Source organism: Podarcis melisellensis, assembly GCF_964234715.1.
Source record: "Podarcis melisellensis genome assembly, chromosome: 17".
Taxonomy (NCBI): Eukaryota; Metazoa; Chordata; class Lepidosauria; order Squamata; family Lacertidae; genus Podarcis; species Podarcis melisellensis.
The window spans coordinates 34,265,927-34,291,285 of record NC_138534.1 but is presented as its reverse complement, the minus strand read 5'-3'; the positions used below and the strand labels follow the sequence as shown (position 1 = coordinate 34,291,285).

Genomic DNA, 25,359 nt, shown 5'->3' with positions numbered 1-25,359 from the left:
ATTTTTTTTTGCTCTTGCAAGAAGAATAAATAAATGACGCATGAAACTGAGCTTCCAAGTTCAAGGGCTTACAATAATCTCGCTCGCGATGATTTATCGCTCAAGGGCGCTCGGGTCTTTATCTTGCAGGAGTTTGCGCCAGTCCTGTGCAACTTGCTGTAAACCTCAAAGCACTTCCGATCAGGCATCTGCGGGCATTCGCTGGTACCGGGGGACATTGCAGGAATCAAGGCTGCAGTGCAAACCCATTAAATCTGCGATGCGCGCGGGCTTGCAAAAAGGCGAGTGCGTGCATTCAACTTGCCCAGCGCAGCGACGTCTAGCAGCTGTACAGGAAGGAGATGGGCTTTGCGCAGCATTTGATCTCGCACGACCATAGCTGTCAACGTTTCCCTTTTTTAAATTCCCTTATTCCGAATAGGATTCCTCGCAAGAAAAGGGAAAAGTTAACAGCTATGCGCATGACATGTTCTTGGCATGCCCTTGCGCATTCTGTAAGGTGTCCTTTCCCTATAAATAAAATTAAAATAAAATAGGCGCAGGCAACTGGGTTGGTTTATTGGGGGTGGATAGGAAACCTGCAGCCAGGTATTATTAGGGCCAGCTTAAAGCGTCGCAAAATAAGCCGCAAACTTTCGAGCTCTCCAGGGGAAAAAAAATCGCCCTCGCCTTGGGCAGGAACGTGGACTATTTCTTGGAGAAAGACGCGGCAAGGCGCGCCTCCTCGCTTCCCCCGCCAAGCGCGCAGCGGCGGAATGCATTGTTGTCTTCCTTTCCGCTCCTTCGCGGCTTTCCATGCCGGGACTGCCTGGCACCGCCCCGCCCCAGCCGACCAGGAAACAGCCGCTGCTCGCTGGCTCGATCCTTGCCCCATAACATTTGCTGCCGTTTGATCAGGAAGCGGATCGGGCCCTTTGCAGGCGCAGCTGCTTCTGCCGAAGTCCGCCTGGAGGGCGAGTGAAGGTAAGAGCTGAAAGAGTGACTTGCTTGGGCAAATTTGGGTATACTTTACGCACATGCGGTCCTCCTCTGTTGAGTGGGGTTTGGTTGTTTTCCCCCCAACTCCCTTAGCGACGCCACTTTACTTACTTGAAGGACTGCGCTGGGTAGTTTTTGACAGCAGGAAAGAAAGCAGTTCAACAGGTGCAGCGTGGAGGTACTGTGATAGGCAGGAGTGCCAGCCAGCTTGGCCCGGCGTAAGGTGATAGCAAAAAACTTCCAGGTTTTTTGCGGGGGCAATTAGAATAAGATCTACTATTTTATTATTGATGTAAACCTCCAAAATGTACCGTATTTTGTACAGTTAAGTTTTTAACTCTGTCTTCAGTAAAGGTAAAGGGACCCCTGACCGTTAGGTCCAGTCGTGGCCGACTCTGGGGTTGCGGCGCTCATCTCGTTTTATTGGCCAAGGGAGCCGGCGTACAGCTTCCGGATCATGTGGCCAGCATGACTAAGCCGCTTCTGGCGAACCAGAGCAGCACACGGAAACGCCGTTTACCTTCCCGCCGGAGCGATACCTATTTATCTACTTGCACTTTGACGTGCTTTCAAACTGCTAGGTGGGCAGGAGCAGGGACCGAGCAACGGGAGCTCACCCTATCGCGGGGATTCGAACCGCCGACCTTCTGATGGGCAAGTCCTAGGCTCTGTGGTTTAACCCACAGCGCCACCCGCGTCCCTTCTGTCTTGTTTTCTTTTATTGCTATGGCTGATGCAGATAAAGATTCTTCTGATCTGATCTTGGCCCCATGACCGGGGTTGCCCAGGGCCATGGGTGCCATGCAATGTGTGCATGGCCCTGGCTGGCACTGAACTTTGTGGGTGCCCAGTCCCTTCATGGGGACTTTTGTGGGTTCTCGGGCACCCAGGGCCCCAGGGAGTTGGCACCTGTGGTGATGATAGGTGAGGGAAACTGCACTGTTTATTTTTGTTAGCCAGTGCAGTGGCCCAAGGGGGGAGGTTGTTGAGAGCTAATGTGGCTGAGGTGTTTGCTTGAGACACCTCCTCACCCCACCCATCATCTATCCCATCACTCGTTTTGTGCAAGGCCTTTTGTTTCTTAGCTCCAGTAACCCCTCCTTTTTGCATTAAATGGATGACGCTGTGGGTTAAACCACAGAGCCTAGGACTTGACGATCAGAAGGTCGGCAGTTCAAATCCCTGTAATGGGGTGAGCTCCCGTTGCTCGTCCCTGCTCCTGCCAACCTAGCAGTTCGAAAGCACGTCAAAGTGCAAGTAGATCAATAGGTACCGCTCTGGCGGGAAGGTAAACAGTGTTTCTGTGCGCTGCTCTGGTTTGCCAGAAGCGGCTTAGTCATGCTGGCCACATGACTTGAAAGCTGTACGCCAGCTCCCTCAGCCAATAAAGCGAGATGAGCACCACAACCCCAGAGTCAGTCACAACTGGACCTAATGGTCAGGGGTCCCTTTACCTTTTATTATTGGACCACGGTGCCAACTTGAATAAAATATGGACGGGCAGGCGGGCAGATAAGCTCCGCCCTGCATCATCAACCACATGATGCGACACACACAACATTTGATTGGCAATGCCCATCAACTGGGGGAGGGGGGCTCAAATATTTTATGGGAGGCCAATGGGATCTTGGCCCCTAGGAGTTGGCTCCTATGTACTGGACATGTCATGCTCCTCCTGGAGTAGTTTGTCCACCTTTGGTCCCCATCCTGCACTCACTGCTCACTTGTGGCTCCTAGAAGCTGTCAGGATGCTGCCACACCCCAGGAAATGGCTCTGGCTGGCCAACCAAACCAGCTGAGGGAAGCTGATGGGTCTCAAACTCTCAGTCAGTTAGGGACTGCATGTGAAGAAGGCTCTGGTGGGTTGAGTGGACAAGACCAATAGTAGGCCCAAGGGTCAAGAAGACAGTGTCTGCAGGTACAGTAGAGGGACGTGAGGTGCAGATGGGACTTGTCTACCTGGGAAGGGAGCCCATCTAGGAGAAGGAAAACTCTGATCCTAAACCTCTGCTTCCTTATGGGATATTTTGGGGAGAAGAAAAGACTGAGCCAGCCCCACACAAATCTGGAGTGGGGTCCTTAAGATGGTTGGATGGTGCGGCCAAGCTGGTGCCAAAAGTATTGCTCTCCTTTCCTTTGGACCACATCAGTGAAGTCGAGAGAGGGGTCTTGTCGTCCGGGCATCCCAGGACCTCCATACACACTGCACATGCTTGTCCACTTTGGTGCAGTAATTGTAATGTGCTAAGTGCTGCATGGTTTCAGTCATGGTTCTTATTGCTGCTTTTCTGTCTTGCATCTTATTGTATTGTATTGCAGCCTGCATTCCACAGAAAGCGAATTGAAAGACAAGAAAATACAATATAAGAAATGAAATAACAATACAGTGGTACCTCGGGTTAAGTACTTAATTCATTCTGAAGGTCCGTTCTTAACCTGAAACTGTTCTTAACCTGAAGCTAATGGGGCCTCCTGCTGCTGCTGCGCCGCTGCTGCGCAATTTCTGTTCTCATCCTGAAGCAAAGTTCTTAACCCGAGGTACTACTTCCGGGTTAGCGGAGTCTGTAACCTGAAGTGTATGTAACCTCAAGCGTATGTAACCCGAGGTACCACTGCACAGCTAAATATCAATGGGAATGTTGAAAGTGGCCAGGCCATGGATTGCCTGAATGAAGCTTGTGGTCCACAGACCACAGTCTGGAACCCCTGTACTAGGTGACTCAAGGCAACTAGCAATATGTAAAATTTAAAGCTATCAAAAGAGGAACAATAAAATGCAACCAAAGCAGTAAAATAAAAGCAGCAGGAATATAATAAGAGCAGCAGCTGATAAAATCTCAGCAAACCTGCAGCAAAATTACCCAGCCTTCTTACTCGGCCAGCCACAATCCCCCCTGAAATAATCTTAATGTCCTTAGCTAGTTTGGTTTCCATAGGGAGGGCATTCCACAGCAACTGGAAAAACATTTCCTTCTTCCCACCTGCTGCACTTGAGTTTAGGAACAGGATCTCTGATGCTGAACAAAGTTCACAGGAAGGCATATACATATACGGGATAAGGTGGTCCTTCAAGCATCAGTCATGGGCTGTTTAATGCTTAAGAATCAGCGCCCATAAGTGGCCCTGGAAATGAAGAGGAAGGCAGTTAGGGGTGGGAAGGACAACAACAGAGTTACACACATCAGCCCAGCCCCAGGCAACAGGCATTTTGAAACGGTTGAAGTTTCAGGACGCCTTTCAAGGGCTGCCCTTACCCCCACAACTGACAGTATGTGGCTGAAAAGTGGCATTGCACATTAATGGCATGATATACTGGTAACTTGTGGGACACGGGTGGTGCTGTGGGTTAAACGACAGAGCCTAGGACTTAGTGATCAGAAGGTTGGCAGTTCGAATCCCCGCAATGGGGTGAGCTCCCGTTGCTCGGTCCCTGCTCCTGCCAGCCTAGCAGTTCAAAAGCACGTCAAACTTCAAGTAGATAAATAGGTACCACTCTGGTGGGAAGGTAAACGGCGTTTCCGTGCGCTGCTCTGGTTCGCCAGAAGCGGCTTAGTCATGTTGGCCATATGACCCGGAAGCCGTACGCCGGCTCCCTTGGCCAGTAAAACGAGATGAGCGCCGCAACCCCAGAGTTGGTCACGACTGGACCTAATGGTCAGGGGTCCCTTTACATTTCCTTATACTGGTAACCTACCCAAGAAACTCCGGGAACGGGAAATTATGACCAGCAGATATTGAACAGAGGTGGAAACCAGCCCACCTGCAAGCAGGCTGATTTCCTGGACCTACTTGTATTTTTTTTCACGCACTCACTGCTTGTGGTTTGTCTCCATTGCCATGTCAGTTGCGTGATGACCTCCGTACATGCGAGGAAGCTGTTTGGAGAAGCAGAAGTGCTGCCAGATTTGGGCTGTGGAAGGAAGTTTGCCAAGAGGCACGTCTTTCTATTAACCAGCAGATATCTTGAACTGTGGGACTTGCATGCACGTAGTATATGCTTATTTTCTCAGCAACTTTTTCTTGGGCTGTTTTGTCTTTCGCTGTTTGCATTCCAGCAACACGAGATCTGTCCTGCGGTGGAGCATGGAGCCGGATTCTGAGAGCAGAGATTGCCTTGTGGCTGGAACTTCCGGTAAGCCCGAAGAGGAAAAAGTAGAGGATACTGAGAGCGGCATCAGTTGTGCTCTAGACGGAGGTGGGCCTCCTTCCAGGGAAAAGTCGGAGAATGTGGATTTGAAACCTGGCAGAGAAACCCCCAAGAAACAACTCTGTGGCTATTTAAACAAATTTTCTGCAAAAGCCCCAATCAAGACCTGGAAGTCGCGTTGGTTCGTCTACGATGAAAACAAATGCAACTTACTTTACTACAGGACACCACAGGACATGAACCCTCTGGGGAGCATAGAGCTATCCAGTGCTAGCTTTGATCTTAAGGTGGGAGCGGAAGAGGGCGTTTTTGAAATCAGGACCCCCAGCAAAGCATTTATCCTCCAGGTATGTGGCTGGTTTGGGCTAGTGGTGGGGAAATGTGCATGTTGCGGCTGGTGGCATGCAATGGGACTTGAGCAGATAGGGTGTCCTAAAGGGATCTTGGGCAGGGATCTACCCTTTGTGCCCAACTGAAGGCATTGAAACAAAGGCAGACCAGCCATACTAGTGTTGGCGGATAAATTATTTGGATTCCTTGTCCTGGAGACTCAATGCGCTTGGGGGTTTCCACAGAGCTGAAGCTGCGAATTTCCTAAATTAGCCTAGGACTTGCCGATCAGAAGGTCGGCTGTTCGAATCCCCGCGACGGGGTGAGCTCCTGTTGCTCTGTCCCAGCTCCTGCCAACCTAGCAGTTTGAAAGCACGTCAAAGTGCAAGTAGATAAATAGGTACCACTCCGGTGGGAAGGTAAACGGCGTTTCTGTGTGCTGCTCTGGTTCGCCAGAAGCAGATTCGTCATGCTGGCCACATAATCCGGAAGCTGTATGCCGGCCCCCTTGGCCAGTAAAGAGAGATGAGTGCCGCAACCCCAGAGTCGGTCACGACTGGACCTAATGGTCAGGGGTCCCTTTACCTTTACCTTTAGGACAATTTATAACCAGTGTTCTACTATTGTGTCCAAAGAATCGGGAGCATTTATATACAGGAGAGGTAAACATGTTTTGCTCCATTTAACACACATTTTAACATCTCTATCACCATTGAGAAGCCAGCATTATCTTGGTGTAGTTTACACAGCTACATCCAATTGTAGCTGAATGTTCAGTTAACCATAATCCCAATCTTCTCCTGTTCTGACATTTAATGGTTCTTGGCTGCAGACTCTTGGAGGACAAAAAAATAATAAAATTAGCATGCAGAGCCAAGTTTAAGTAATCCCTATTTTTTAATATTGGCAGAAGATAAAGGAGTTGGAACCTTTGGGTTGCATGAACTTCACAATTTTCTCTTCCCTTTACAAAATATCCTGATTCACGGTTTGAGAAGAGGAAAGCTCTTGTCTTCAGGAAATTGCCTTAAACATGATTTCCTAGTGATTTTTTTCTTAAAGCAGAAGACAACCCTAATAATTCATGGCAGTATCCTGAACTCCTGAGACCATTAGCATCCAATGCCTCAAAGATTATTAAAACAATACAAGTATGTTACTTTTGCTGATTGTTGGTGGGGGAAGACTTTCTTGTACATTATTATGATTTTCGACAGCACACAGCAGTACATGGCATTTTACATTGGATGCATTTGTACATAACACTCGGCCATGGTTTGTTCAACAAATCACCAGTTGTCTTGCAGACGATTAAACAAGCCACAGTTTGTTTCCCAGCCACTCTTCCTTCATGCCTCTGTAGCTTGGCAAATGTCTGTGGTGGGGTGTCCTGATAAGCCATGGCTGAGCACGGCTGTTAAGTTTGTCGTTAAAACAAGTCATAGTTCACGAGCTGCCAAGAAGCCATGGCTTCAAATTGTGGTTTGTTACCAGAAAAAAAAAACATGGTTAGTCTGCTCGTCTCGGTTGTCAGTTCAAATGCCAGCCATGTCTTTTCGACAAGGGGTTCCTCAGTTTAGGCACTAGTGGTTGATGATGGGAGATGGCACATCCACCGCGCTGAATATTCATATTGAATTTTTAACTGTATTTTGGTTGCTACTTTTATTTCTCTTCTTTTTTAATTGCATTACAATTTGGATTTAGTGAATGCAGCAAAATAGAATATATAAGAAGCCAAAGAATCAATCAAAACACAATTTAAAAATCATTCGGCGTCTAGCACAAAACATTACAATGGTTACAATAGGCAAAAAAATCATTAAGTAGCCTTCCAAAACTCAGCAATTTTCATGTGGTCCATGGGGCGGAAAGTTTGGAAACCACTGCACTAGGCCCTGTGCTTGCACAGGGAAGCCGAACTTACACTGCATCAAAACCTCCCCAATTATACTGGATTTTGGTAAGTCCATGGTCTGTTGTGATGAGGTTGGGTTTGTCGCTGAAGTCTTATCTGTTGTGGAATTTAGCTGTATCTGTAGGCAACTCCTTGAGTTACACAGATCCTGTATTTAATATTTTTTTTTCCAAATTGAACTGTAGGCTGTCGACAAACAGACCATGATATACTGGTTGCAGCAGTTGCAGATAAAACGCTGGGAGTTCTGTAGTAACCAGACTAGAAGTCCGGCAGAGGCTGACACAGATTTCCCCTGTGTGAATGACGCCACACTTAACAATAGTAAGTAGCAGCAGCAGAGCAAATGTGTTGCCCTCCACCCCAGGGGACAGGATTATTTCGCTAGTGCTGGTTTAGCTGGTGCTGCATAAATTCAGCCATTTAGCAGGGCTTGATCCTACAAATATTAATGCAAACAGAATTCTGACAGGGCTGAGACTTTTGAATGTGTGTGTGTGTGTGTGTGTGAGAGAGAGAGAGAGAGAGAGAGAGAGAGAGAGAGAGAGAGAGAGAATCTGCTTCCTCACTGCGCACAAATTGCACAACATCTGCCTAAGTGCTAAAGCAGGGTTTACTAACTTCTTTTTAGTTTGAGGACCGCATTCACCCTAGGAAAACTCCCCAGTGGTGGCCGTAGCCCCAAGTGGTACATGCAAAGCGCACACAAGACACAGCTTCCTCTCCTCAGCTGATTCATGCAGATCAGCTGAGGAGCAGCTCATCTTATGATAAATGGGATGACCAGGGAGGGGCAGATTCGTATCCCTGTCAGGGTGCTGGACTGGCAAAGAGGTTTATATCTCTTCACCCATGCTATCCCCATCTCTATCTCCACTGTCACTGCCAAAAGGGCACAGAAGAAAATGCTTGGGTGACTGGATCAGGCCCCAGGGTGACTAAACACAGCAAGCCAACTCTCCAGCAAAGGACAAAAAATAAATAAATATGCAGGCAGATGTTCCATGGGGGGGGAATTCGGACAGTAGAACAAGACCTTTTACTGGAGGCCACAATGTAGGGAGCAAGCTTTAGAGTTCAGCAGAACTCTTCATCAAGCTGGATGTTAGGCAAAACACCACAAAAAAGGGAAGGAGAATATTCTGGCATGCAGAGAAACCCAAGTCTGTAATTTTGATGGATGGCTTTCTGGAATGGAGACCATGCTATGAAGACTCCAGCCCAAACCTTTATGTATCTACTCTGAAGTAAGCGCCACAGAGTTTAATGCAACTGACATCTAGTTAAGTGTCTCTGTGTTCACATTGCTGCTGTGCTGACTCTGCATCCAGCACACTCTCTCGGCTAATTTTCGAAGCTGCGGTCGCATGCCGCAAACTACGATCCATATTGATCTTGTAGTTTCTTAACAAACACTGCTGTTTCGTGTGTGTGTGTGTTAAACCAGCTTCAGTCCGATTAGAAAACTTGATGTGGAGTAAGTACTAATGTGAAACCCCCCCAACAGCCATTGCACAAGTTCAATACGGCATAGGACCCTCGTACCTACGGGACCGCCTCTCCTGGTATGTCCCACAGAGAAATTTACGGTCTGCAAATAAAAACATCCTAAAGATCCCAGGCCACAGAGAAGTTAGGCTGGCCTCAACTAGAGCCAGGGCTTTCTCGGCCGCGGCTCCAATCTGGTGGAACGCTCTGTCACAAGAGACTAGGGCCCTGCGGGACCTGACATCTTTCCGCAGGGCCTGCAAGACAGAGCTGTTCCACCAGGCCTTTGGTCAGGGCGCAGCCTGACCCCCTCCTCTGGCAATCTGCACAGAACTTTGCTTGATGGTTGCCATTAATTTGATTTTAATTAATTTTATAATGAATGTTTTTAGAATGTTGGACTATTTTGATTGTTGTTAGCCGCCCTGAGCCCAGCTTCAGCTGGGCAGGGCGGGATATAAATAAATTATTTTATTATTATTATTATTATTATTATTATTATTCAGATGACGATTTAGTGAACAGGAAAACCGGGGTGGGTGGGTTTGCAGGGATGGGGAAACCAAACAGGTCACCTGCATCAGGCGAAGACGTCCCTGCCCCATCTGTGCTGCAAAAAACTCCATGCAAATGTAGCTTGAAATTCTGCAGGGCACAGGCTGGGAAATGACCTCACTGCATTTTAAGCCACAAATGTGAATAACATGCCCTCAGATTATAGCTGTGCCTTCTGCAAAAAAACAACAACAGAAAACACCTCTGGATGCCACAAGAGGCAATGGCTCCTCTCGGTTTATAAACACGCCAGCAGTTATTTGGAAATATCAAAAGTAGAGGCCTCCAGTGTCAGCCTGCTCAAGTTCTGGGCTTGCCTGGGCGTGTGAGAATTTTTGAAGCTGACCACTCCACCCAAGCTAGCCTAGTTCTCCATAGCGGTTGCAGAAATGCTTCTTAAAAGTCAGCCAAAATGGGTATCTCATTTGCCCCAAATGGGTGGCAGTATTTGTTACGTACTGAAGTTCTCACCCTGGGCCAGCAGGGGGATACTGTAGATAGTTCAGGTCCACATATGCAAATAAGGGATCGAAAGTGACGTTCAGTGATTGGATAGTCACAGAAAATGGTTACTGTTGCGTTGTAGCGGAGCTCTATAGAAGCAGGCTGGCTGAACCCTTCAGTCAGTTCTGTCCTGGCCTGTGAATAAACAAGAGCTGTTTGAAGAATCGCTGTGTCGTCTGATATGTTCACCCACAACTTAACAGTATTTGTGTAATAGACAACAGAGAATGCACTGATAGCAGTTCTCTCTCGCTGCTGTGCTTGATGCACCTATAACTTTAGCTTGGGTGTATCTGAATCCCATTGATTCAGCTGGTTTGTTTGTTTTTTCCCTCCATAGCAGAGGCAGAACATGAGTTTTTGCCCCCTGTGAAAACCCCCACAGATGTCGGCCCGAAGGCAGCCTCTCTCCCAGCACCTCTACAGCCTTCTCACGCTCTTCAGAACATCTCCCTCAAGCATCCTTGGATTGAAATACAGTAACTGTTTTTATCTCTCTTTTTTGAATTTCTGGAAACTAGCTGTGTTAAGTCTGTTGCACCACTAACAGCAGAGTCCTTTTGACATCTGGAGGACTAACAAATGCTCCTTTGTGTCCTGAGTTCTGAAAGGCGATAGCCAACCAAATGGCATGAAAGAGGAACCTTGCTGTAGGCATGGGTGTCGCTATAGAGGGGGAAGATGTTGTTATGGAAGGTGAAATTACAGTATACTTTTTTTTAAAAAAGCAAAATTATTAATATGCTTAAATGTGCATTTTAGCTTTATTAAAGGGAAAGGGAAAAGGCTTGAAAGTGCACAACTTGCATCGATCAACTCTTTTAAGCATTTATGGCTCAATCGCTATTTCAATAAACTCACAGGTGTTGCATAAGAACTTAAGGAAAGTTGTGATGCATCAGATCAAGGACCCCACTAGCTAAACCATATTCCTGCATTGCAGGGGGTTGCACTAAGTCAGGGTTTCCTAAATTTGGGTCTCCAGCTCTTTTTGGACTACAACTCCCATCTTCCCTAGCTGGTGGTCAGGGATGATGGGAATTGTAGTCCAAAAAAACCAGCAGGCGACCTAAGTTTGGGAAACTCTGGACTAGATTATTCTCAGGGTCCCTTCCAACACTACAAATCTCAGATTCTGTGTCCATGAAGGACTTGAAGAAAACATTGTGCTCCCCACCCAACAGCTGTTTCTCCCTAGCAACCAGGGAGAAACAAGGTTAGTCAGAAGCAAAAATGTGGGGAAGTAAACATTGTGCAGGAGCAAAGACTTCCCCCATGAACCTTCCTCTTTGTTCATATTACATTCAAATAGAATATTTAGGCGCAACTGTAATGTTTGAGTTTTGTACGTTTTTGTGCAGATTTCTCTGTTGCGCATATGCTTGTACCTCACTTGATCTCTCTACATATGATCAATATACCCTTGATGACTTATGGCTGAACGTGTGAACCAGCTCCAGGACGTGACATTGTACAGTGGTACCTCAGGTTACATATGCTTCAGGTTACATACACTTCAGGTTACAGACTCTGCTAACCCAGAAATAGTGCTTCAGGTTAAGCACTTTGCTTCAGGATGAGAACAGAAATTGTGCTCCGGCGGCGCGGCGGCAGCAGGAGGCTCCATTAGCTAAAGCGGTGCTTCAGGTTAAGAACAGTTTCAGGTTAAGTACAGACCTCCGGAACGAATTAAGTACTTACCCTGAGGTACCACTGTATTTGAAGAGTGATGACACAGTTATCAGATGACGAGCATGCATGTATGAACCCAGCCCTAAGTGAGTCCAAGTCCTGTGAGTTTGCGACAGCTGGGAACAACGGCTACTAAATGAAAAAACCGTCCGAAGTCACTAGGAAACGACTGGATGTTGTTGCAGGAAGATGTTGCATTGTGGCACGAGTGTCCCAAAACAGCCTGCAGCATTTAAGCGTTATTAATTCACAGGTTCTGTCTAACCATTCCCATGCGCTTCTGTGCTTCTAGGAACACAGTGCATAATCTTTATGGTAGCTGGCAGAGCCGGAGGGACAACGGTGGGATGTCTTGTTTTGAGGGGATCCAAGACAACCTTGAAAACGCAGCCGATGAAGAGCTGGCAGAAACTGAAGCAGAAGATGCAGGTACTTGTTTCTGCACGATGGTGAGAACATTTAAAAATAGCATTGCTTACTTGTTATTCTCAGGGCCGGATTTAGATTTGATGAGGCCCTAAGCCACTGAAGGTAATGGGGCCCTTTATATGTCCAGCTGTCCTTTGTCAACAACAAATTGTCGCTGGTTTTTTTGTGTGTTGAATATGTTGAATGGTAATTTATTGACCTAATAGGCACCTAAAGCCATTTGCACATGCAGAATTTAGGCACCCTGTATATAGAAATGAGCAAACCAGTGATATTTTAGGGAACAGGCTAGCAGGCGGGACCCATTACTTACATCATAGGAGCCTACACAACACAAAACACTGTTGCTGTTTTATTTTATTTGTTTTTTATCTTATATTTTGGAAATGTACACCCAGTTTTTTCCCCTTTATTTTTTGGGGGGAGGGCCAAGAAAGTGGGGCCATAAGCTATAGCTTGTTTAGCTTATACATTAATCCGACACTGGTTATTCTGCACAGCTGTGAGGGAGAAACTGGGAAAAGTGAGCACAAAAGCCTTCATTGAAGCCTCTGGGATTTATTCTGAGTAAATGTCAGGGTTTAATTAAGCATTTCTAGGTAACCTGGGCATGGACCCATGATAGCACAAACTTGCAAAAACGTTTGCACATGCTAAGATACACCCATAGATGCAAATGTCCAACTTTCAGATGGGGGGGGCGGGGGACCTCTGACTCGAATTTCTATAATACCTTGCTGTGTGAATTCTGGACCCAGTATGCAGTACAGTGGTACCTTGGTACTCAAACGCCTTAGTTCTCAAACGCTGAAAACCTGGAAGTAAGTGTTCCGGTTTTCGAACATTTTTCAGAAGCCAAACGGCCCATGCAGCTGTTGGCTATTGTTTCTGGGGTGCCTGCGCCAATCAGAAGCTGCGCCTTGGTTTTCAAACATTTCGGAAGTCTAACGGACTTCCAGAATGGATTAAGTTTGGCGCTTTTGTTTTTGCTATTTTGCATTTTTGTTTTTGAGGTTTTTTGGTTAATTTGTTTTTGTGACTGCGTGGAATCCGAAGCCCCCTATCCAAACAATGACTATCATCAGTCTGGGTAAGAAAAGAATTAATTTTAATTTTTCTCATCTACAATACTGTCTTATTTATTTATAGTACAGTACACTGATTATTGCTTTCATGTTATGGATCCGTGGTCTTATTCGATAGTAAAATTCATGCTAAATTGCTGTTTTAGGGGTTGTTTTTAAAAGTCTGGAACGGATTAATCCGTTTTGCATTAATTTATATGGGAAAGCATGCCTTGGTTTTGGAACGCTTTGGTTTTGGAACGGATTAAATTTGAGAACCAAGATACCACTGTACTGGATTTTCTAGACCTAGAATGCATGGATCGGGCCCTTCGTCCTACCTCCAGTCTGCTGGCGAGAAGTGCTGCTTATGTACTCATTAGAAGTAAAACAAGCCTTGTCTAATATCGAACATTGCTTTCCCTTTCACTCAAATTTTGTCCATCTAGCCGTTTCTCACTCGCTCACCCACCTCATCTTGCTATTGCAAATACACACAAGTTGCCAGTCATTACCACCCACATAAGATAAATGGTAACCACAGATCAAAACAATCTGTGCCACCACTGGAAAGCAGGAATGTGTCCTATCTTCTTTTCTTCCTCAGGCGCAACAGAGATGCAGAAGGACCCAAAGTCAAGGCTAAAACCACCTTTGGTTAGAAAAGACAAAAAGGAAAGCAGGAGTTTGCATTGTTTTGCTGAAGGGGCAAGAGATGGGAGAACAGCTTCTCTTCAGCACCAAATTTTGGTCCTTGAAGAGGATGTCAAAGCTCAGAAGGTAATCCTGCCCTGACATGTGTGTTTGGTATGGACGGAGTCACCATACCATTTTGATCTATGGGGAAATGTGCTTAATTGCCTTTTGATCTTGACACAATATTGTACGAGAAGGTGTGTTTCTGCCTCATGTATTACTGTTGCTGGCAAGAGGAGAACAGGACCTAACATGTGCTGGCTGGGGCTGATGAGAGCTGTAGTCTGAAACATCTGGAGGGCACCATGTTGGCTAACGCTGCATTAGAAGGTATTATGAAAGGAAACACACCCATCTTCTCTTCTAGGGTCTAAAAACTGTGTCCCAAGTCTAGATTCTAATTTGCCTTTTTTTTCTGGGCTCTGGTAGAAGGGTCATTCTAGAACTATAGTGTGTTTCCTCTTTACTAGGTTGTGGTAGAGGGATGGTTGTGAAACCAAGGTTGGAAAATGGCTGGAATACATGTGTGGTTGTGCCCAGGTACTGGAGAGTTGTTCAGAGTTACACCTAAAGAGGGACACTGCCAGTATAGCTTGAAGAACCGATTTCTCTCTAGTAACTCACAGAGGCACCATCCTACACAAGCCTAACAGTGGGTCACAGACTGAGTGATTGCATCAGCCTATGATACAGACTCCCCGCTGAAAACTGCATTTCCTGTGCAACTGCTGAAGGACAACGTTGTTCCTGATATTTTGGAGGAAAACTGAAGTTAGAACATCTAAGCTATTATGAAATACAAGCTGATTCTCTAACGGTGCTCTTAGGTTTTTTCCATGGTGAGGCTGTCAAAAGGTTTCTAAAATAAGTTGAATTCTCGGAGGAACAAAAATCTGATTGTTTTATGGAAGACTGGTGGCGGCCATATTTGGTATCTAAGTCTTGCCAATTTTTTCCCCCTCATTCCTCAAGTCTTTTATAAAGAGTCTTGCCAATTTAAACATGATTATAAAGCTGAAGTTTTTTTAAAAACAACAACAAAGAAAACACTTTTCTTATACATTTCATTTTAACTGGTAAATTATTCAACGTCTTAATTGGAAGATTATGATTTTTATCATTTTGTTGCAGGATCAATGTAAATTTAACTAGCCTGTAGTTAACGCCTCATTTGTGCTTCTAGAATATCGGCACAGCATCAACTCTCTGAATCTTGGGGATTTCCTCCAGAACTGTATCTGAAGAATCATTGTGGCTTATTGTCCTCACTAATTATAGTTGGAATGGAAAATTAGTTCATCCTCATATGATAGAAATGCATCATTCTTTGTTCCTTTCCAGATACAGAAACATATGTTTGATCACTTTGGAATCCTGCGCTTCCTCAAAGTTGTTCAGAGTATGACTTATAAAGCTGCCTTTAGAAAATTAATGGTCCCTGTTATGTACCGAAGTTCTCACCCTGGGCCAGCAGGGGGATACTGTAGATAGTTATGCAAATGAAGGATCGAAAGTGACGTTCAGTGATTGGCTAGTTTCAGAAAATGGTTACTGTTGCGTTCTAGTGGAGCTCTATATAAGCAGGCTGACTGAGCTCCTCAGCTCAGTTCTGTTCCAGCTTACAAATAAAGAGCTGCTTTGGAAGAATCGCTGTGTCGTCTGATATGTTTACCCACAACTTAACAGCCCCCCCCCCATGTTTACTTTTACAGGAACTGGTTAAGCTTCTCCACAAAGCCCTGGAGGCAGCCCAGCAAGAGAAGCGAGAGTCCTGCAGGTACCTGGTCACAGCAAAGGAGGAGGATAGGCTGGAGCTGGTGAGGCACAAAGTGAGGCAGATTGCCGAGCTGAATAAACAGGTGGAAGTGCTGGAGATGGAGAAGAAGGAGCTGGAGCAGGGCCTGGCCTTGAAGGACGAGCACATCGGGGAGCTGAAGGCCCACGTGCAGCTCCTGATGGACAAAAACCAGGCCAAGCAACAAGTCATCCTGAAGCTGACGGAGCAACTCGCCAGAGACGTGCCTGACTCTGTTGGGGAGGCAGACACCATCCCCATGGAGACCTTGTGCAAGCAGCAGGAAGAGATCGAACATCTGAAGGTACTCTGAGGCAAATGGGGCAATGGCAGGGCCGGCCCTACTATTGGGGAGAGCCTTGGGGAGCATATGTGTTGGGGGCAGCACAACAGTAAATGCCTCTTTAGTCCCCTCTCCCTTGTCTGTTGCTACACAAGCTGTCCTGGGGCCCCTTATCTGTCCTGATGATTCAGGTACTATCCCTGGTGTTGAAGGAAAATTTAACTGCTAGTCTCATCAGCTTCTGTACCTGGGAGGGGGCACCAACTCTGGTGGCAAAATGCTTTGGCCTGGGTACAGGAGGAGGTGACGATTATGACCTCACTCCTTCCACAGTTGCACCTTGGTGATATGTTATCCCATCGTTCTATACCTCTGTTTTATTTTTGTGTCCGCAAGAGGCAAGTCTGTGTGCACCACAATACCATAGCAGCTCCTTTAAGAAACAGCCCGGAATATGATATTGAGCAGAGGATTCAGTCTCCTTTAAAAAAAATAAAAATCACTGTGCTCCTTCATCCCAAAGGAGCCCTCAACATCTGGAGTGCACCAGGTTGGCGATGTAATGTTTTCTATCTGTCTTCAAAATAGGACTTTTTGTTGCTTTTTGTCACCAATTCCCTGGGCCTGTTTGAGGAGCCATGGAAAGAGCCCAGCAACAACACAACTTGCCCCCATCTTTCTGTCAGACACCATTTGCCCATTCATAAACCCAACAAATTTCTTGGGTGTCCAAATTACAGTTGTGCCAACAGGTTATTTCTACATATCTTGTCTTTTTGCCAGGATGACTTAGAAGCGTACAAGATTCAGAACCAATTTCTGAACTGCGAAATCCACCAGGTTACTAAAATCTGGAGCACGGTAGCACAGAAAGAGAAGACCCTACTGATGAAGGTAAAAAGCAAAGTCTTTTAAAAAGTCCAGTGTTTGTGCTTTAGGCCCTATCTGCACTATACATCTACTGTATAACAGTATTATATGACTTTAAAACATCTGTAGCTTTCCCCCGAAGAACTGTAGTTTGTTGAAAGTGCTGATAATTTTTAGGAGACCCCTATTCCTCTCCCTTCGCAGAGCTACGATTCCCAGAGTTCCCTGGGAAGAGGGATTGGCTCTTAAACCACGCTGAGAATTCCCAGAATTTGGGGGTGAGAGGGGAGTCAAGGTGCTTTAAATGTGTGTCGAATGTGAGGTGTGGATCTTTGTGTTGGTTCTCTGTGTGTTTGCCTGTGATGCTCTCCAGCTTTCTAGGAGCCGACCTCAGCTGTCTGACCTTAGGTTGCTTGTGGCTACATCTGAGGCGATGGTGAGCATAACATGACAACAGGAAGCCATGGTGATATTCTGACTGCAACACTTTTTCACTTTTTCAAATTCCAGTGTGCCCGTCTGCAAGCCCACAACTGCCAGATTGAGAGCAAGTACCTGATGATTCTGCGGAAGCTGCAAGGCCTACCGGACTTTGCCAGTGAACATGTGGAAATGCTGAAGGGCCTTATCCAGGAAGCACTTCAGTGGGGTGTGAAGGAGGAAGCCGTGATCCCTGTACATCTGAGCCCAATCAAGTAATGGCTGTGTGTGTGTGTGTGTGTGTGTGTGTGTGTTTAAAATAGATGCAGCGCTCTTTTATTTTCACCAGGTTCGCTGTTTTTGGAATATGAGGCTGGTCTAGATGGGTCTGATTCATCAGACAATCCTTATATTCTTACTGTCCGTGAGCTGTCATTGGCAGATTATCAGCTAAAGCTTTATTTGATAATCCTATTTTTAATCCACAAAGGCACATTTTCACTTGTGGGGCTGCGAGGTGAGGGTAGACTCACTTACATTATGAGGTTACCTTTGATTTTGGTGTGTTACTGTAGTAGGGAAAGGCAAAAGAAAATATGAGCTGGTTTTTCCTTCAAACAGTCAGTGGTAGCATTTTATATTATCCTTAAACTGTACATTATCTTACTTTTTTATTGTCAAAAAGGCACCTACATTAAGATCTTTGGCAAGATACATTTTTTAAAATAATAATCGTTAGCAGAAAGTTTACAAACTTTTCTTTAATTAATTTGACAGCTCTAGAACTTGATGTTTTCCCCATATTCTTCTGTTTTCACCGTTCAGCCAGTATGATGACTATGGGTTTATGACAATTCCTGAGTACGAAGCTGCAGACTGGAAGCTTCTGGCAAAAATCCAGGCTCTGGAGATCAAATCCAGTAACCTCCTGAACCAGGATGCCATGGAGAAAACTCTCTCTGACCGGTGGAATAATCTTGGAGAACTAACTCCCTCCTCAGAGCTCAAGAGCTTGCTGCGCTGTGGCGTCCCAATAGACCACCGCCAACGAGTCTGGAGATGGATTGTGAGCAGGCGGGTAGAGCACCTTCGCTCTCCAGGCCATTACCAAAACTTGCTCAAGAAGTGTGAAGCCGCTGAGCACCCGGCTTCCCGACAGATTGAACTGGATCTGCCTCGCACGCTCACCAACAATAGGCACTTCAATTCACCCACTTCCCAGCTTCTTCCCAAACTCCGAAGGGTTTTGCTTGCATTCTCTCTGCAAAATCCCACCATTGGCTATTGCCAGGGACTGAACAGGTAAAGGGTGCTAGCTCATTGCCCACCTTTTTAAACTCTATGTTTGCAACAAATATTAGGGTCAGTAAAAATAATAATTTACAGTGGTACCTTGTTACTCAAACGGTGTGGCTCCCGAAAAAATCGGCTCTGAATGCCGCAAACCCAGAAGTGAGTGTTCCAGTTTGCAAACGTTTTTTGGAAGCCAAACGTCCAACGTGGCTTCCAATTGAGTGCAGGAAGCTCCTGCAGCCAATTGGAAGCCACGCCTTGGTTTTTGAACCGTTTCAGGAGTCGAATGGACTCCCAGAACAGATTAAATTCGAGAACCAAGATACCACTGTAGTAGTGTTGTTGTTGTTGTTGTTTAGTTGAATTTGTATACCGCCCTATACCCGGAGGTGTCAGGGTATTCCACAGAACAAGATCAACATAAAAACCAAAATATATAGCATCAAAATAAAAACAACCCACTAACACCCCCATCTCACCAGATTGCCCCAGCTACCCTGGGTAGCTCCCAACACAATATTAAAAACACTAAAACACCAAACATTAAAAAGTTCTCTATACAATCTAAGTATAATGTGAAAAATTAGTCATGAGATGTATTTGACAATGACTCCAGCTGGAACTGCTGTGTTGTGACAAAGCTATAGGAGTATATGAAACCATTCAAACAGCCAAATGTTTTATTGTGCCTGTTTGCACTTGTGCTGCTGAAAAGATGAGCTGCTCTTACTCAAAGGTTGCCAAACTTTTTTGGGGCCCAGGGGCCATGGTCATATTGGGAATGTTGAGAGAGTATCATGGTCACCAGGGAGAAAATGGCTGCCTTGGAGCGTGTGGCATAACGCAAAATGGCTGCTGCATCTGAAAGAGACTGAGACAGAAATGATGTGGGCACTGCTGCCACCACGCTGCCGTCGCCAACTACCCGCAGTCAATGGGGGAAAGGCACCTACATCAGCTTACTCTGCCCTCACTTGTCGAGAGAAGCTATTTGTATCTCTCCTCTGTTCAGAACAGGTGTGTTTCCAATCTTGTCAACCAGTGAAACATGTACATGCAACAAGAGTGTTGTGTTCAGTGCAGGAAAAGCCAGTGCAAACAGAAACTGACCAGGAAGATCAGTCAGTCTCTTGTGTGCAGTAGCTTTTTGAAGGAATATTAGCTGAGACCTTTTGCAAGACACCATAGAAAGAACCGCCAGGGCACCATAGTAAGAACTGGCAGCTACTATGGCACCTGTTTTATAGTTCCATTAACAAGTGGGCTGCCTATTTACCACATGTAGTGTTAAGTTTCAGAAGAAACTTCCTGCTTCTTCGCCGTTTTCCTCTTGTGGGAATTTTCCAGCTTGAAGGACCGTAGCTGTAAGAACTGCCTGCCATTGTTGCCTACTTTCCTTAACAGTGATGTCTCTTTATTCATCCCAGATTGGCAGCCATTGCACTACTGGTTCTAGAGGAAGAGGAAATCGCTTTCTGGTGCCTAGTTCATATCACTGAAAACCTAATGCCTCCAGATTATTATAGCAACACACTAATAGGCTCACAAGTAAGTCTGGGACTCTCCACCAAGCCATACAATAAGATAGTCATGGGTAAAAGAAAAATGTGTTGTTTTAAAAGGATTGCATATCCTTATGATGGAAGTGGTGCTTCTAGAGGAAAAATTCCAACACACTTCACATAGGTGTTGGCACAGGCCTGGCTCACATCGTTCTGCGATTCATGTTAAACTAGGCAGTTTATTACTTAACAAAATAATGGAACTTCACACCTAATCCAGTGGTTTGCATGTCAAGAATCAAATTGTCCTTAAAACTAATTAATTCCTTCTTCACTGTGGCCTAATTTGGACATAATCCAAAGCCAAACTAGTTTGGCATAAAGTTACACACAAACCATTCAATTGTAACTCAAACCAATGCGATCATCAGTACCATGGGATCCTAGGATTACCTGTTTTTTAAAGGGATTTTTTTTAGGGGGGAGTGCAAAAAAACCCTTTTGGTATCACAGAAGGAACCTATGGGAGAGTCAGTAACACACACACACACACACACACACACACACACACATCATTTTGTAACCATAGTATCAGAGTGGGGAAGCCTTGGAAGCAGATTTTGTGTTCGTTCTCTTGGTTCTGCCTCCACTGCAGAAAGTATAACCATAGCTTGTGTGTGTATTTCTATAACTGTACTGTGCCGCAAGTCGAAAGTTTTGATTTTGTTAGATCGGTCAGGTGTTTACGATTACAATTAACCCCTGCGGATTTTGGAGTGCTGATAAAGCATCCTTTCAGATATGGTTATTGGTTCTTATTGATGTTTTGTTGAATCCAGGTGGATCAAAGAGTCTTTAAAGATTTCTTGTCAGAGAAGCTTCCCAGGCTGGCAGCTCATCTGGAGCAGCACCGAATCGACTTGGCCCTGGTGACCTTCAATTGGTTCTTGGTTGTATTTGTAGACAGTCTTGTTAGTGATATCCTCTTCAGGGTATGGGATGCCTTTCTCTATGAAGGTACTAAGGTAAGTGTATCCCTGCCTCCTATCCCTCCTACATTCTCACTTCATATATCAGTCTCCGCAGAGATGTTTTAGCAACCGGGCATTTAGGACAGGCTTCCGATGTGTCTATTGAACCTGTTCCTTCCTGCCTCAGCGATATTACCTTTATCATCTGTGTGGCTATGACTGCATCCCTCCTATGACATCCCCGTCAGCCATGTTTTTCTTTGTCCCAGGTGATATTCCGTTACGCTCTGGCAATATTTAAATACAACGAAGAAGCGATACTGAGGATCCAGGACAGCCTGGAGATTTACCAGTATATGCGTTTTTTTACCAAAACGATCTGTGATGGCAGGTAAGGATGATGTCAGGAAGTGTTTCGGATAGGGATTGTGGTTGTCAGGTGATAGTTTGTCATTCAGAGAACTGGAAAAATTCAAAAACTGGGATTGAGGCAGGCACAGATCAGGAATAAGCAATAGCAAGAGACTGATTTATAAAACTCCTGCTTACGAATGGAACACACTCAAACAGGGCGGAAAGGGTGAAATGGCTGCTGAGTGATACTCATGACTTCGTAACTTATAAAGTAGCACTATATGCGTTGGCAGCTAAGAAGAACAGGAAAAAAGAACTAGATAAAATAGCGGTGAATTGCAAAGGTGATTCGGACATTTAAGCTGGTACATTCTATCTGAGAACCCCCTGCTATTATAGCGTATGCAACAAATAATTTCTAGGAGATGTGACCGTGGTTCATTGTATTCGCAGTCCCTGATGTTTTTATGGTTATTGTCAGTCTTTTTGTTTCCTTTGTGAATGATGCCATGGCCTTTGGCTAGTGCAATAAAGTTGTTGTTGTTGTTGATGATGATGATGATGAATAGCATTGACACCATGTTTATCTGAGGCAAATCAGAAGCTAGGAACCAAGCCAAGTACAGCTAGATTAGGGCTAAAGTGAAACCCTTTTCTCTCACACACAGAGACATGCTGGAGCCATTTCCCTCATACTGATGTTCACACTCCAGTTGTGTGGGGCAGGACCACAGGGAAGTGGCTTCCACATGATGCAGTGTGTGAAAATAATGCCTGAGGCAACACTGAAACAATACTCCTTTAAAAGCATACCCGCTTATATATACCCTTGGGCTCTGAGGTGAATCCTGCCTCTCCTTGAATGTGTGTGCCTATGTATTTGATAGTTTCATTGATCACCGGCAAATATAACCTGCACATCTAAAACATAGGTCCATGTTATTGTATATAATAATCCCTTATTCCAGGAAATCCTGGGGTTCATCGGAAAGCTTATCTGGAGTGTTTAATGAGCAAATCAGTAATGGTTGACCAGTTTTCCTGAAGGACAGATGTCCTACTACAACTCATTTGCCCCCTGTAATGCTTAGCCTCTGGGTTGTATTGGGTGTGTTCTAGATTGCAGTCTCATTTCACAGAAGGTGGCAGACCGAGCCGGCCCTACCATTAGGCATAATAAGGCTGATACCTCAAGCTGAGGTTTCTGGGGGGTCAGGACAGCTGTGAAGTACTCGAAAACAGAGCTGTGAACCCCATGGCCGGATTTAGGTTTGATGAGGCCCTAAGCTACTGAAGGTAATGGGGCCCTTTATATGTGATAGTTTAGGGAGAGGGCTAGCAGGCAGGGCCCATTACTTACATCATAGGAGCCTACACAACACAAAACACTGTTGCTGTATGTAGGTTTTATTTTATTTGTTTTTTATCTTATATTTTGGAAATGTACATCCAGTTTTTTTCCTGTTTTTTTCGGGGGCCCCCAAGAGAGTGGGGCCCTAAGCTATAGCTTGTTTAGCTTATACATAAATCCAGCACTGCCCATAGCCTGCCTTGTTCCCCTAAATGAGCCTTAGGAGCAGTGGAGTATGCTGTCTCATTGCCAGTGTTTAAGAATCCACTGCAAATCCAGTACATAAAAGGAGCAACATTTTGCCCATGACTTCAGACAGCAAAATTACTTGGGGCAGCCCTGTAATTTAGTCCAGTAGACTTGGCCTTGTGCTCACCCTTAAACATTCCCCAGAATCTTCTGTATTGAAGAGAGGTTCCTTCCTTAGCAGAAAAAGAATTGTGGAAAATACCAGTAGTAAAATTTGAAATACTGTTTCAGAACAGTGGTGCAGAGAACCAGTAAATTGGTCTGACACAGAGCTGCATCTAAGGTTGTTCCTAATCTTATGTGGCCTGAAATATGAGGGTCTGGCGCTGAGAAGACCCAGAGCTTTGATCCCTGGGTGACACTTTCTGTCTCTGGAAGACAAACCTCTTTCAGAAATCCTGCCGCATTTTTGTGAGGGAAGCCAAAAGAGCACGTAGAATTTCCACAAGTCTCTCTTCAGTGTCTACTTAGTCCAAGCTACCTTTAAAAATTCTGGCTCATATGCTTGCCTTCTTCCAGGAAGCTGATGAACATCGCCTTCAGTGACATGAACCCATTTCCCATGAAAGTTTTACAAAATCGGCGCCGAGTATACAGGTTAAAACTGGAGTCTGAGATGAGAGAACTGGAGCAGATAAAAGTCGAGTACATGAAGGAACAGGCAGAACATGCTGCTAGAAACTCGAATGGAGCCGTGAGTGAGGATGAAGAAGATATGTAACTCCAGTTTCCTCCTCACATCTGGCCTTCAGACATAAATTTTCACTACTTTGGAAACAAAAAAGTATTAACACTAGCTACCCATGAGCAATGAGCAAAGATGCACTGGATTGTCTTCAAGTGAATTGGAAAAAAATCATGTACCGTATTTTTCGCTCTATAAGACGCACCAGACCATAAGACGCACCTAGTTTTTGGAGGAGGAAAACAGAAAAAAATATTCTGAATCCCAGAAGCCAGAACAGCAAGAAGGATCGCTGCGCAGCGAAAGCAGCGATCCCTCTTGCTGTTCTGGCTTCTGGGATAGCTGCACAGCCTGCATTCGCTCCATAAGACGCACACACATTTCCCCTTACTTTTTAGGAGGGAAAAAGTGAATCTTATAGAGCAAAAAATACGGTACTTTGGAAGCCTTGTTTCTCACTAAGGCCTTGACATAGTGTGTAGTGTACAATATTTCCAAGAAGTCACCGCACCAGAAAATCTCTACAGTCTGCTTCCCTTTTTGGATAACATCAGGTATTGTAGATCTCAATTTAGAGGTCTGTCACCATTCCTCAACCCACAATCCATCACTCTGGGCCTATGTGGTTTCTATACTCACAGATACGAATTAAATACCTGAGACAACAGGCTAATGAAGTACCAGCACTTAATATCTTGTGGTCTCCTCATAAGGACCAGTCGTGGGCCTGTGCGTACATACACACACTCAGATAAATGTCCCTGACTGGATGTGCTAATCAGTGGATTTGGAGTTGATTTCCATATACATTTCACACCCTAAACTCTATGTGAAATTCTTTTCCTTCTGCTTTTCTGGATTTGTAAAGAATTGGCGATGTGGTACATATATGCACGTACACAGAAACTACCAAAAATCACTTGCTGGACAGGATTCCTGATCTGCCTGCTCAGAGGGGATATTCTCATGTTTGCTTAGCACCCTGTCCATGCGTTTTCGGATATTTCACATCTTCTCTCCACCCCCACCCCCAATTGAATGTACTTAGTGTGGCTCTACATTAGGTGCTCACCAGTAGAAATCAGTTTAAAATAAAACTATGTAGGAGTGCCATACCGGCAAAAAAATGCCAAGAAGTGGAATTCCTTGTGTTGAAGCAACAGTGAAACTTGAGTGTGTACAGACTATTTCTTTACAGGTAAAGTAAAAGGTAGATTACAGGGACACATGTGGCACTGTGGGTTAAACCACAGAGCCTAGGACTTGCCGATTGGAAGGTCGGTGGTTCGAATCCCCGTGACGGGGTGAGCTCCCGTTGCTCGGTCCCTGCTCCTGCCAACCTAGCAGTTCAAAAGCATGTCAAAGTGCAAGTAGATCAATAGGTACTGCTCCGGCGGGAAGGTAAAAGGTGTTTCTGTGCACTGCTCTGGTTCGCCAGAAGTGGCTTAGTCATGCTGGCCACATGACCCGGAAGCTGTACGCCGGCTCCCTCGGCCAATAAAGTGAGATGAGCACCGCAACCCCAGAGTCGGTCACGACTGGACCTAATGGTCAGGGGTCCCTTTACCTTTTACTTTTTAAATGAAGTGAGGAGATGGAGCTGTTTTGATGATGTGATGGAACATACACACGTGAATCAGCCCTTAGCTCTCTAAAGGTAGATTAAGCATTCCAGGGAAGGGCATTCTCTTGACATATTGCAAAAAAAATCTTGCTGGTCTCAGGATTCTAACTATTTTGATAGATGGGGCAGGTCCATCTGCTATTCATTCCCCCCTTCCCTGT

At 45.3% G+C, this 25,359-nt stretch overlaps 1 protein-coding gene across 4 annotated transcripts; it reads left to right on the top strand.

Moving 5' to 3' along the window:
* The first annotated feature begins 724 nt into the window (after nt 1-724).
* Nucleotides 725-23,747, top strand: TBC1D2 (TBC1 domain family member 2). Of its 4 annotated transcripts, XM_081893924.1 has the most exons (14): nt 725-963; nt 5,034-5,472; nt 7,559-7,697; nt 10,261-10,399; nt 11,905-12,041; nt 13,713-13,885; nt 15,514-15,900; nt 16,663-16,773; nt 17,260-17,444; nt 17,995-18,471; nt 19,890-20,010; nt 20,804-20,989; nt 21,205-21,326; nt 23,409-23,747. In XM_081893924.1, the coding sequence occupies exons 2-14, from the start codon at nt 5,062-5,064 to the stop codon at nt 23,608-23,610; spliced, it is 2,790 nt and encodes a 929-aa protein (XP_081750050.1). In that variant the 5' UTR covers nt 725-963; nt 5,034-5,061; the 3' UTR covers nt 23,611-23,747. The 4 variants fall into 4 exon arrangements, with proteins under 4 accessions (XP_081750050.1, XP_081750049.1, XP_081750048.1 ...); XM_081893923.1 differs by lacking the exon at nt 725-963 and having other exon boundaries at nt 4,803-5,472; nt 10,264-10,399; XM_081893922.1 differs by lacking the exon at nt 725-963 and having other exon boundaries at nt 4,806-5,472.
* Nucleotides 23,748-25,359: the final 1,612 nt, after the last annotated feature.